This window comes from Anolis carolinensis, chromosome 2 (genome assembly GCF_035594765.1).
Source record: "Anolis carolinensis isolate JA03-04 chromosome 2, rAnoCar3.1.pri, whole genome shotgun sequence".
NCBI lineage: Eukaryota > Metazoa > Chordata > Lepidosauria > Squamata > Dactyloidae > Anolis > Anolis carolinensis.
In genome coordinates this window covers 194,591,111-194,605,483 of record NC_085842.1, presented here as the reverse complement: position 1 = coordinate 194,605,483, position 14,373 = coordinate 194,591,111, and the positions used below count along the sequence as shown (strand labels likewise).

Genomic DNA, 14,373 nt, shown 5'->3' with positions numbered 1-14,373 from the left:
TGGCTATATCTGCCTAGAAGAGGACTCTTACAAGTAAAACAAGCAGTCAAAGAAGAAGAACATGCCCTGGCAGAATGTGTAAAGCAAATTGAAGAACCTGCTTTGATTGAAGTCAAAAATCAATACCTCCTCAAAGCACAGCAGACAAAAAACCAGTACAAGAAAACTGCACTACAAACTAGAGCTGACAGCTGGCACAACAAAACATTGCATGGAAAGTTCCTTGACAAAATTGAAGGAAAAGCTGATAAGGAGAAGACCTGGCTCTGGCTCACGAATGGGACCCTGAAGAAGGACACAGAAGGCCTGATCCTTGCAGCCCAGGAGCAAGCCATCAGAACAAATGCAATTAAGGCCAAGATCGAAAAATCAGCTGATGACCCAAAATGCAGACTGTGCAAGGAAGCTGACGAAACCATTGATCATATCCTCAGCTGCTGTAAGAAAATCGCACAGACATACTACAAACAGAGACACAACTATGTGGCCCAAATGATTCATTGGAACTTATGCCTCAAGTACCACCTCCCAGGAGTAAAGAACTGGTGGGATCGCAAACCTGCAAAGATAATGGAAAATGAGCACGTAAAGATATTGTGGGACTTCTGAATCCAGACTGACAAAGTTCTGGAACACAACACACCAGACATCATAGTTGTGGAAAAGAAAAAGGTTTGGATCATTGATGTCACCATGCCAGGTGACAATCGCGTTGATGAAAAACAACAGGAAAAACTCAGCCGCTATCAGGACCTCAAGATCTAACTGCAATGGCTCTGGCAGAAACCAGTACAGGTGTCCCGGTGGTGATGGGTACACTGGGTGCTGTGCCAAAAGATCTCAGCCGGCATTTGGAAACAATAGACATTGACAAAATTACCATCAGCCAACTTCAAAAGGCCACCCTACTGAGATCTGTGCACATCATCCAAAAATACATCACACAGTCCTAAACACTTGGGAAGTGTTTGACTTTTGATTTTGTGATACAAAATCCAGCATATCTATCTTGTTTGCTGTGTCATACAATGTCATTGTGTCAATAATAATAATAATAATAATAATAATAATAATAATAATAATAAACACTTCATTTATATTCCATCCTATCTCCCCAAGGGGACTCAGGGTGGATCACAGTATACATACACGGCAAACATTCAATGCCATTTTGAACAGACAGAACAGAACAGAACACACAGGAAGGAGGCATGTTGTATTTTGAAGTCCAGCTTCGGTGCCTTGGAAGTTGTGCTCAGATTCAGCCACTGCTGCTGCTCCATTCTCTATGATGAAAAGCCATCAAGACTTCCCCCTTCCTTTTGGTCACCGGTCAATGACATTTTGTGATGTCCCGTGCTAGATTAGTGGTACCTAATTTCTCTACTTACATCTCAGCTGTTTTCGAACTGCTTAGGTAAATAGTGAGCAGGGCTTGACAATCAAGTGCTCACCCCACCCCGGTCTTCAAACTGGCCACCTTTCGGTTCGCAGATCTTATTACTGCTGATGATTTACCAGCTGTGCTACAGCCCAGCTGATGGGCATTAAAGGCTTTCTTTCATGCATTTTTGTGGGAATTTGCTGTCTGGCAACCACAGTTTCAAACTAACTTCAAATTGCATTATATTGCAGTATAGGTAAGGTCTCTGAGTCTATATCACACCTCTAAAGAAGAAATCCAAATTCCAAGATAATCACAGTGACATCTATCTCATGTTTTCCTAGGTGACCATGAAGAATTTTTCATGGATGAGGATGATATTGTCTCCAGGACTGAATTTCCAGAGAGCTGGTTATGGGAAACAAAAGTACTGACAGAAGCTCCTAACCATCAAGGGTATAGCTGTTCTACAGCCTTCTCTCTTTAACAGCCTACTTTTCAGTCTGGGAGCAAATTGAATTCATCCCCATAATTCACCCAGGGATACAAAATCTGTTTTGACTGTAGATCAATGAGAGTGTTGTTCCAGAATTCTCTAATCTTAGACCATCCAAGAAAAAGGATAAAGGAGAGAACCTAAATCGAGCTCACGATTTTCTCATTGTAAATCAGACAAGCTTGGATCCTTCATCAGACAAAGATGTAAAAATTCATACAGTAGAGATAGGAGATGATACAATCACCAGCCTGCATTTTGTCAAGATGATGTTTTTGTTGTTGTCACTTAAAATAGTTTGGGGGGATATCTATGTAGGCAGAGGCCACTCCTCGCTTTGGCTACATAGCCACTGGGAGACAGAGGCTGAAGCCACACCTGCAAAATAGGTTATCCTTACCTCGATCCCATTACTGTTGGAACACATAATGTTCTTTTGATTTTAAAGTGAAAACTCTTCTTTAAGACATCTGAGAGCTTTAATGTGTAGGGGCCCATTTTAAATGCCATTATTGTTGCTGTTGTTGTTTTATTATTATTATTATTATTATTATTATTATTATTATTATTATTATTATTATTATTATTATTTTATTATGACACAGCAAACAAGATAGATATGCTGGATTTCGTATCACAAAATCACAAGTCGAACACTTCCCAAGTGTCTAGGACTGTGTGATGTATTTTCGGATGATGCGTGCAGATCCCAGTAGGGTGGCCTTTTATTATTATTATTATTATTATTATTATTATTATTATTATTATTATGCCACGCCTCCATGCTGTGCAGTCCTGTGAGTCATAGTTTTCCAAGGTCCATACCCTTCTTGGTGCATTTACAATATGGAATGAATGCCCTTGCATCCCACTTTAAATGCCATGGCTCCAGCCCTCCTGGGAATCTTCGTTTCCCAATGTCCATGAACCTTCTCTTGGTGTATCTACACTGTGAAATGAATACAACTGGATCTTACTTTAAATAACATAACTCCATAATATGCAGTCCTGGGAGTTATAGTTTCCCAAAGTTCACACCCTTCTCTGTGGGACAGCCAAGAGAAAGAGGGAGGAGAGTCTTTTGCTGCTTTCCCTCCCTCCCTCCTTCCTTGCTTTCTTACCGGATGGGGCAGCCGGGGGGGGGGGGGGGCTAGGCTGAAAGCGCAGGGCATTGAAGACACGTAACAGCTGACATTTCAAAGAGAAGTTGTTTTTTCAACAAAGAACACGGGTGAGGGATGGTGGGCAGGGCCAAATCTCTACAGTGTGATGGAAAATGAATGGAAAGAATGCAGAGTACAACTGAGTAACACTGACAGATTTAACAGTGTGATGAAGGTAAGGAAATCAACAGTTTCATTTCAAAATGGAGTATGACTGAGCTCTATGATAAACCTACTCTACCAAACACTTTCCTGCTTCGATGTGATGAAGTCCTTAGTCTGTAACTACTGCCTCCAGATTTGACATGGCACCTTTCTTCTTGTACTTAGGATCTCATCCGAGATAGTGTCTTTTTACCTGAAGGATTCCATCACAACCTGGGAGGTGTTGGCTGTAAGCATTTCAGAAACAAAAGGTAAAGCATCCTAGATGGTCCTGAGGGTGAACTACATGGAGGTAATGTTAGTATGCAGCAAGTCTGCCTTGCAAACTCTTAAGAAATGCTTGCAAGATAGAAAATGGATGCGTAACTGCTTTTGATTCATGCTTCCTTTTCCATCAATCTTCCTTACAGGCATCTGTGTGGCTGACCCTTATGAAATAACCGTTATGAAGAACTTCTTCATTGACCTAAGGCTGCCTTACTCAGTAGTTAGGAATGAGCAGGTGGCGATTCAAACTATTCTCTACAATTATGGAATGCAAACTATCAAGGTAAGCCTTGGAATTTGAATAAAGCTTTGAAACCTCTAACAGTGAGGAGCAAGCCACATGGAGGGGGTGAATAGGGGAAATGAAGAGACATTTATAAATATTACATTGAGGAGAAAAAAGCCACAGCTTTATTGGCTCTAGCCCCATTGCAAAATTTTGCTTTAGCATCTCCTCTATTTTCAGTCCACATTAATGACAATGCCCATGCCTCAATGCTAAGGAATCTTGGGTGTTGTAGTTTTTAAAAGTCTTCTCCCTTCTCTGGCAGAGAACGCTGGTGTCTCCCCACACTACAACTGTCAGGATTCCTTAGCATTGAACCACGACAATTAAAGTGCTCTTAAACTACATGACTTCTGTAGTGTAAATCGAGCCTCTTCAACTTGTGGCCCTCCAGGTGTTTTGGACCCCTGAATTTCTGACCATCGAATAAGCTGAATACAGTTTCTAGGAGTTGGAGTCCCAAATGCCTGGAAGGCCACAGGTTGAAGAGGCCTGGTGTAGATGCTCTTTGTAATTGAGAGACATTCAATCAGGGAGGAGGAAAAATTGTGATTTTTTGTTTAGTTGGCAATTTCTGTTACACTTTTGAGAAGCTTGTCTTGTCCCTTCAGAGGTGCTCTTCCAAACCCAATGCAACCACATTGTGGGACTAATGCAGTTTGATGACATGTGAACTGCTATGGCGCAGTGCTATGGAGTCCCTGGAGTTGTAGTTTGGTGAGCACTTGGGCAGAGAAGGCTTAAAAACCTTACAGAACTACAACTTCCCAGGAATCCATAGGGTTCTGCCATGGTAGTTGGAGTGGTGTCAGTCTGCATTAATTCCACAGTGTAGACACAACCCAAAATCCTTGTCTTCTGGTTTCTTGATTACAGCCCTTAATGTCAGTAAATGAGCAAATCAAGGTATAGGAAATCTTCAGTGATTTCAATGTTTTCACTATCCACTTTAAAGTTAGATAACTCATTCGTGGTCATTACTTCAGTGTTCATACTACTCAGTGGTAACCCTCCCCTCATGATTCTCCCCCCAATAGTGATTCCAGTCTGTCTTCCAGTTCACAGTTTAAAGAAAGTGTATAAAAAAAGAAAAGGCCAAATCCAAGAGTCAGTAGAGATATAATATGCAATGCACAAAAGTCAGAGTTAGTAGCAATAATCCAAAAATGCTAGGTTAGAACAGCAGACCAAGGAATCCAAAATTAAAGAATTAATTCAAAGATATATCCATGAACATATAAATAGGAACTTCTCCAAGGTAAATTCTCCAAAGATATATAGGTATAAACAGCAACATAAAATGGGAATCTTGACAATACAGGAACCATGAACTTGAATCATAAACAGGAGAATTATCTTCTTTAGTAACAAAAGGCCTGAAAGCAAACCACTTAATTTAAGTCCTCCAAGCCACCCATGACATCATGCCTCACACATCTGGACTTCAGGGTCTTATCTCAAAACCTCTGAGAATATCTAGTTTGCTTTTCACACCCTGCGTTCTCGAGTCTAATCTATTCTCCCTTAAAAACTCCTAATCTTCCCAAGGCCTTTTCTCAAGGTAACTGGTCATTTCATTTTCACCTGTTGCCTGGAAACAAGCTGAAAAATCCAAAACATCAGCCTCTTCTGCCTGCAATTCCCTCCGAGCACTCACAGTCTCCTCACTGTGAAACCCATCATCCCCCTCATCCTCTGAACATTCATATTGTTTTTAAAGACTTGTTCCTTCTCTCGTTTGTTCACAGGTGCGAGTGGAACTGATTCACAACCCAGCCTTCTGCAGCGCTTCCACCGCCAAGCAGCACTACAGGCATGATGTCACTATCAGGGCTCAGTCCTCTACGGCAGTCCCATTTGTCTTGGTCCCACTCAAGCTGGGATTACATGACGTCGAGGTCAAAGCAGCTGTCTGGAATATGATGTTGTGTGATGGTGTGAAGAAGAAGCTCCAGGTTGTGGTAGGTATTGCACTAGGCCCTTCCATTAAATCAGCAGAAAAAGAGGCTGTGGCTAGGATGGTCTTGTCCTTCATTGTAGCTAGGCAGCCTAATGCCGAAGGTGTAACATGTGCAGATACCGGGTGTGTTATCACTGTGGCACAGAACACATGCCAGGTTCCAATTGTCTGGAACACGTTTTTGAGCGATGGCGTGAAGAAGAAGCTCTGGGTTGTGGTAGGCATTACACCAGGCCCTCCCATGAAATCAGCAGAAAGAGAGGCTACAGTCAAGATGGCCTTGTCACTCTGCCCATTCACTTTGTCTTTCTCAGCCAGTTTAGCCAGGCAGCCTAAATCTGAAGGATTAGCATGGGCAGAAATGGAGTGTGTACCTATGCGGCTAAAAAAACCCACTGGGAGCATAACTTGTCCTATTTGCCCTTTTAGCATGTGACCACTGGAACATAAAGGAACAATTAAAATACCTTACATTGAGGGTGAATCTACACTGTAGCAAATCCAAATTTATTTAATGCTTAGACCATAGGTCTTTCGCATGCAAGACAAATAAACAAATACGCAAAAGCCAGATCATCAAATACAATATAAAACATGCCATTAAAACTCTATATAAATCATTAAAACATTAAAATGCTGCAAATATCAATGTCAGGATATGCCCTTCAAATACTACACATGTCATGGATTAGCACCAACATAATTAAAAACAAGATAAAACCAAGTAAGTACAGCATTATTAAAACCCAAGCAGTAAACACCTTGGATATAAAAAACCACTATTAGTTAAAAGCATCCCCAGCACAGTTGACACTGTAGCATGAATGCAGTTGGACACCAGTTTAACATCTGTTGCTAAATGCTACAGAATCACTGAAGTTGTAGTTTTACAAGTCCATTTGCCTTTTCTGCCAAAAAGTGGTGTTGCCATGCTAAACTACAGCTTCATGATTGCATAGCATTGATTACATAGCATATAGTTCAATACTATGCAATTGTGGAGCTGTACCCTGGCATGGCACCACCACTCTTGTAAAAGGAATTGTAAAACTACAGTTTTACGTGCCAGTTAAAATTGTGTCAGGTTGGTAAGAATTTCAATGTGTTGAGGTAAAGAGTCAGAAAATCCTTTCTTACAATCCAGTTGTAACACTATGATTCCACTTTAGCTGCCATGACTACATCCTGTAGAATTCTGGTCTCAGTAGTTTGGGAAGATCTGAAGCTCATTAGCAGAGGACTCAAAATACCTTGTGAAAGTACCAGTCACAGGATTCCATAGGATGGAACCGTTTCGGTTCAAGTGGAATCCTAGTGCTGTGATTGTGTGATGTGAAGGAACCCAAGATTCAAAAATAAGAATGTAATGTATGCTCAGTGAGAATTCCAATGTGCCCTAGCCGTCAGGGGGTCAAAGTAGTGAAAGAAAATGTAACTCTGTTGTTTTTTCTTTTCTTTTGTTATTTTTGTTGATAAAAATAGCTTAGCAAAACGTTACAGTGAGTAGATATGGACATTTTCGGTAGTCTGCAGGGAGATGTGCACAGAATCTGTGAAATAACCTTTGACATAACAAGATCAGTAGTGGAGTCTATGGGTGAAGTTAAGATTCCTCACATCTGTTCAAGGCAGACTTGTAAAAGCAACATCCAGGCAATTTCACCAACATCAATGGAATATTATAGGCTAAATGGGTATATTTCATTTCTGGAATTTTTCTGTAGTCAGCTTCAAAAAAGGTTTATAAAGCAGAGGGGAGTAGTTCAGGAACTGCAAGTGTTCCTCTCTATTAAGTGTGGCTATTTAAAATTCAACTTTAACAAGTTCAGAGAACATTGCAATAAATGCCTTCAAGATACTGACACACTGATGAAAGAGTTTGATATTTGATGTAGAAAATGGGAAATGATTACACCTGCAGGGGGAAAAAACCATCAAATGCATTGGAAGCATTTCTTGTTTGTGATAGACAGGGTTTACTTTTTAGATTTCTGCAACTTTGCCAGTGTCAACAGCTACAAATGAAAGGCTGGGTTGTTGTGTGTTTTCCGGGCAATATGGCCATATTCCAGAAGTATTCTCTCCTGACATTTCGCCCACATACTTCTGGAACATGGCCATATTGCCCAGAAAATACATAACAACCCTGTGATCCTAGCCATGAAAACCTTTGACAACAAATGAAAGGCTGGGTTGTTGTATGTCTTTCGGGCTGTGTGGCCATGTTCCAGAAGTATTCTCTCCTGACGTTTCACCCACATCTATGGCAGACATCCTCAGAGGTTGTGATCCATACCTCACAACTTCTGAGGATGCCTGCCATAGATGTGGGCAAAACGTCAGGAGAGAATACTTCTGGAACATGGCCACACAGCCCAAAAGACATACAACAACCCTGTGATCCCGGCCATGAAAGCCTTCAACAACACAAATGAAAGGCTGTTTTTAATTCTTACATGTTTGAAACCATACATAAGAAGTACAATGGGGCAAGAAAGACTGGCTGGACTTGCACTCTTGAGTGTCCATCAAAGTTTATCGATGGAGCCTGATTTCTGTTAAAATGTATTGAATCAGTTTTCAAGTATTTTTAACCACTAAATTACTGTGATGAGTCATGGGCCATGTAGTCCCATTCCTGGCATTGTAGTGCCAGATGAAGAGGAAAACTTGGGTTTTTCACCGTCTCAGTCAGATTTGGAACTCTCCCAGCCAGATTTGGGAACCTTGCACCTGCAAGAGATTTGTCTTCCAGAAGTCTGTCAAACAAGCCCTGAGCCTAAATCTCCTGTGTTTTCTCGCCATGATTTTTGTAAACAACAGAGAGGAGTCGATCAGGCGTCTCGCAGGAGTGCTAGGATAGCTGCTAAGCATTCAGCTGATTAAGCCTGCTTCCCATGGGAAAGTTTAGGGAGTCATGCATCTGGACTCAGAAAATAGCTTTCGTTTCTGGTTCTCCAGAGAACTGCTCTTGGGCGGGAAAACGGGACCCTATTTAGGTGTTTTACCCACAAAGGGATCTTGCGGAGTCAATTCGTCAGCAACCGGAGTAGCGTGTGTGGACAGCTACTCCGCTTCCAAGCCTCCGTTCCTGTCGCCAAGCCTTCGTTCCCAGCTTTGTTTACTCCACGAATCCTGCCTTGCTTTCTAAGACTCAGCCTCGTCTTGTTTCCCGGATTTTACCAAGAAATTACCACGGATCTTGCTCTTGTTCCTTGTTTCCTTGTTGCCTTGAATCAAGCCTCGTTTTTCCAAGAATCAAGTTACTTCCTAGCCTCGCTCAAGTTTCATGGACTAAAAGACCTTGTCATCTCCCCTCACTTTGCCTGGCAAAGTGAGTGTTTCGGTTATTGGATTACAACTTTGGACCTTAATATTTCATATTGGACATTGTTTCTTTGGACTAATTTTGACCTTTCCTGAAAGGTCTAATTCTGGACTATTTTCTACACTTGTTTTTATTAACTTTATATATTCCTTCAATAAAGATATTAGATAGATTCTGGCCTCTGTGTATGGTTATTGGTGCCCTGCAGCCTGGGTCTTGACAATTACCAATTTTTTCAGGGTTTTTTAGACATAAAACTTTGTAGCTAAAATAGAAGTTTGATTTAAGTCTATATAAAAATATAGAATGAGTCATAGAATTTAAATTATTTTGTGTTATGGACCTACTCTCCATGATGCAGTTATGGACCTACTCTCCCCCATTTTTTCTAGCTATTGACCTGAGGATGTTTAAGTATTTGAAATATTGTCACATTGAGGAGAGGAAAAGTTTGTGTTCTGATGCTCTAGAGCAGGGGTCCCCGAACTTTTTAAGCAGAGGGCCGGTCCACAATCCCTTAGACTGTTGAAGGGCCGAATTATCATTTGAAGAAAAATACAAACAAATTCCTATGCATACTGCACATGTCTTATTTGTAGTGCAACAACAACAACAACGGAAGAACAATACAAATACAATATTTAAAAATGAAAACAATTTTAACCAATCTAAACCTATTAGGATTTCAATGGAAAGTGTGGGCCTGCTACTAGCCAATGAGATAGTCAAGTTAATTAGGATTGTTGTTGTTGTTGTTGTTGTTGTGTGCCTTCAAGTCATGTCAGACTTTGGCCAAGCCTAAGTCTAAAATTAATTATTTATTTACTGCATTTATTTACTACATTTATATCCCACCCTTCTCACCTCGAAGAGGACTCAGAGCAGTTGTATGTACATACAATATATTATATTATTAGCATAACACAATATTAGCATTATATATTACTATATTGAACTATACCACTATACTATTATATAATGTCTAATATATAACATATAATTAATATTATTATATGGTATTACTATTAGTATTATATTGTATAACATAAGATTATTATCAATATTATATATATAAACAATATATTATTAAAACTGATATAAAAATATTATATTATAAAACTGAGGGTGGGGGCCAGGTAAATGACCTTGGAGGGCCACATCTGGCCCTCGGGCCTTAGTTTGGGGACCCCTGCTCTAGAGACTAAGACATGGAGTAATTGATTCAAAGTGTAGGAAAAGGGTTTCCCCTTAATCATCAACCTTTCCCCCTATGAGCCTGCACAATCTCTTTGATCTTCTGGGGAGGCTCTCCTTTCGTTCCCACCACTTGTTGGAACGAGGGAGAGGGCCTTCTCTGTGGTGGCCCCTCGGCTCTGGAATTCCCTCCCTAAGGAGATTAGACTGGGCCCAACAATGTCTGCCTTTATTAAACAGCTAAAAACATGGTTTTTCAAGTGTGCATTTGAACAACCAATAACATGATAGACCCCTCTCATTGACATACTGTCTCCTTGCGCTTTATTTTCCCTCCTACCTATCCTACCCCAAAATATTTCAGGTAACGCTTCAACACTTGCCCAGGCACTTTATTAATAGTCTTGAAACTATGCACTTTTTGACTTGACCACCCCCATTTCATCCATGGATGATGTTCATTTTTTATTACCTGTCCCCTTACTTAGTCACTATGGTGTTATATTGCATTTTGTGTTTTAATTTGTTTTTATATCTGAATGTTATGATGATACTGTTTTTAGTTATTTATCTTGGTTTTAACTTGTCACATTTTGTTTCTGTTTTGGGCCTGGCCCCATGTTAGCCGCCCCGAGCCCCTTCAGGAAGATGGTGGCAGGATAGAAAAATAAATTATTATTATTATTATTATTATTATTATTATTATTATTATTATTATTATTATTAAGAACTTCCTGATGTTATGAGCTGTTGGACAGTCGACTATGCTGCCTGAAATTATGGTGGAGTCTCTTTCTCTGGAGATTTTTAAGCAGAGGCTGCATGGCCATCTGTTAGGAGTGCCATGATTGTATTTTTCTATGTGACATTGGGTTGGACTGGGTGGCCTTTATGGTCTTGTCCAATTCTGTGATTCTAAGTACATTGCTAGACAGTGATCCAGGCTTTTAAAACGTCCTGATTTCCTCCATTGTTTTTAAAGCCAGATACTTAGACATGTCCATGCAGAATAAAGTTGTGTCTTACCAGTAACTAGATAGATATTAATGTTTCCATGTTTCCAGGTTGCAATTTTTTAGTTTTTCTTTAATGCCATAATTGACTAATTTTATTTCTGGTGAAATTTTCATAGTAATCTTTGGACTTTTTTTTCTTGCCAGCCTGAAGGGATACGGAGATCACTTGTGAATATCACTGAGTTGGAACCTTCTGTAAAAGGAAAAGGTAAGTGAAAGCTATTCCTTATCAGTGTGTCCTTTTACAACTCTTTCTTGAGTCCTGCAAATAACTCTTTATTGCTTAAACTGTTCACACATCCTTTTTGAATGTTTCCCAGCAGAGCCGATCTGAGTGTGTCTGGATAAAATACTGGAATTATTTCTATTCAGGAAAGAGATAGTGAAAGATGAAAGATAAATACGATCTAAAGAGAAACCAGAGTAACTAAAATTTAAATAGCATAATACAAATAAACTATAATCAATTATGGAAACAAATTAGTAAGCAAATTTGTAATTAGAATAAATGAAACTGGGACCTAAAAAATAAAATCAAAATAGTCAAGATGATGATTCTTCCAAAGGAAATTTCTCTTCCAGGTGTTACTATTCATTATACAGAATCATATAATAAAAATGGGACACCTTAATAAAAAACCTGGGTGGTAAGAGCCAAAAAAGCAAATCTATCATATTACTCCACAGAAGAAAATGGAAGATGGGGAGCCCCAAATCTACAAAGTTATTTTGAAGCATGCCAACTAATGAAACTAATAGAATTAGAGTTTGACAATGCAAAAAGATGGGTAAGAATTGAGAAGTCAATAAATGGGTGAAACCACTGTGCATGCCTAAAGGAAAGGATGTACAGTCAAGAAATAAAGAAAATAAAAGGAAGCCCACTATCTTCAACATTAGAATGCTGGAAAAAAAATGGCAAAACAAACTCCCCTTGAATAAAATTGACAAACTCGCAATAAGTATATTAGATAATTTAAAAGATCAGTTATATGGAAGGTGATAATAAATTTAAATAAAAATGGTATAACAAAGATAGGGGATTTTAAAAATTCAGATGGAACAACAAAAGACTGGGAGGAGTTAAGAGACAAAATGTGGGTCAAGCAATTGGTTATTATGGCATGGAAAGTCACAAAAGATCACAGAGTGGAAGAAGAAGGAAGGTCCTGAGACAGATTTAGATCAAATATTACAATGAAAAACTGAGAAAGGGGAAAGAACCATGGGATTCATATATAACAAACTAATAGAGAGACAATATAATTTTAAATACACCGTGTTAGAAGTATGGAAAGAGGAAATAAACTGTAATCAGAAGGACTTAGAACTATGGATAAAATCAATAAAAACCTTAAGCATTTAAAGATCAAAGAAATACAATGGAAAATAATGATGAAATGGTATAGGACCCCTCAACAAATAGCCCATATTACAAAAGGAACATCTGAAATCTGTTGGCATGAATGTGGGAAAATGAGAAAATGTATCCATATGTGGTGGAACTGTGGCAAGGTACAAAAAATATATAGAAAAATAAAGGGGAAAATGGAAGAATTATTAGACCAAAAAATAGGGTGGCATAAGAAACAGTGTTTTCCCTGAAACTGGAAGGGAAATGCAGCAATAAAGATTGGGTCGCGACAACTAAATATATGTTCACTGTGGCCCAAGTGATGGTCGCTCTGGAATGGAAAGAACATCAAAATGGGATATATAAAAATGGTTAAAATATTTAGCAGACTATATGCTTCAAGATTACATCATTGATAGAAAAAATAAATATACCAATGGACACCCCAGGGGAAAATGGGAAGGGAAATGGGGAAAACTGATAACCAAGGCTAAGGGCAGTAGAAAATATAAGACATTAAACCAGAGTATCTGTATAAGATTACTTAGAGATCAAACATCTGGTTACATACGGTATATTCACATGTTGACCTGAATCTTATTCAGAGTCCAAGTTCAAACTCACATATTAAATCAATAATAATAATAATAACAACTACTTTATTCTTACCAATAGCATTTATCTATTGCTTCAGTGGATCTAGTTATCATGACCAACATGATTTAAACTATATTGAAAGTGCAGTATTTACATCTCTTGTTTTGCAATACAGACTTGTGTGGAACACTAATTCCATATTCAGCTGATTATAGAATAGCAGGGCCAGAAGCACTAAGGGGCTTGAATGTGGAAGTAATATATATTTCTTCATAATTTTCCTGCTTTTCTTGGCCTTTTTTGACTTTTTCTCTCCACAGATGGAGTCCAGGAAGTGCTGGTGAAAGCTCAACATTTTGATGATATTGTTCCTGGAACTGAACCTGAGATCAAAATTAACATTCAAGGCAAGAACTTGATTTAATACACAACTCTGGGACTGTAGGGTTAAAGAGGGCCTAAACCCCTTCTTCGTCCACCCCTTCTGGAACTCACTAATAGGAGGGATGCACCTATCATAATAGGAGGTCTAAACCTGCTTATCTCAGCGATCATAAGAAAACTATTCCCACCAGGTTTCCAGAACAGCGGGGTGATAATTCTGTTTGGAGTGATCCATGATGCTAAATCTATGCTCAGCACCCTGGATAGCTCCTTTAAAGTTCAAATTGAAACAAAGAACAGTTTCACCATCCTGCTGTTACAAAAATCAGATGTTCCTACTGATTCCCAAAGGAACAATGGCTGTATCCTGTATTACAAGGGACATTACTCCTCCATTACTCCTGAAAGCTGAAATTACACCAGTTTTTGATGCCCTATGAGTGACTTTGTTCTGAGGCAGGCAGCACTTTGTGTTTTTCCTGCATGGTAGAGGGATAGGGTATTTTCCAACTCTATGGTTCCATGATTCTAGGGAAGGAGAAGCCATGCAAGGAATAATCCATATAGTTCCTAAGTGGTTTTCAGCACCCTCCCTCCTGGCCTTCAGAAGGAGAGTAAAAACATGGCTTTGGGAGTAGGCCTTTGAAAAATAGTACAGTGCAATAATTTTAACTGGAATTTGTGCAATTGATTATGGAACGGCCTTTGACCTTGCTTTTGGATGATATGTCTTAACCTTGGGATGTATTTTAATTATGCTTTTATGTATGTATTAATTT

The 14,373-nt window shown here is 39.2% G+C and overlaps 1 protein-coding gene across 1 annotated transcript in view; it reads left to right on the top strand.

The window, feature by feature from the left end:
* Nucleotides 1-14,373, top strand: part of LOC100567185 (complement C3-like) — an 80,208-nt gene that overhangs the window by 29,492 nt on the left and 36,343 nt on the right. The window contains exons 17-22 of the mRNA XM_062971466.1: nucleotides 1,729-1,840; nucleotides 3,374-3,459; nucleotides 3,619-3,758; nucleotides 5,510-5,722; nucleotides 11,404-11,467; nucleotides 13,531-13,617. Coding sequence (XP_062827536.1) covers nucleotides 1,729-1,840; nucleotides 3,374-3,459; nucleotides 3,619-3,758; nucleotides 5,510-5,722; nucleotides 11,404-11,467; nucleotides 13,531-13,617 — 702 coding nt within the window. The remainder of the gene's footprint in view (nucleotides 1-1,728; nucleotides 1,841-3,373; nucleotides 3,460-3,618; nucleotides 3,759-5,509; nucleotides 5,723-11,403; nucleotides 11,468-13,530; nucleotides 13,618-14,373) is intronic.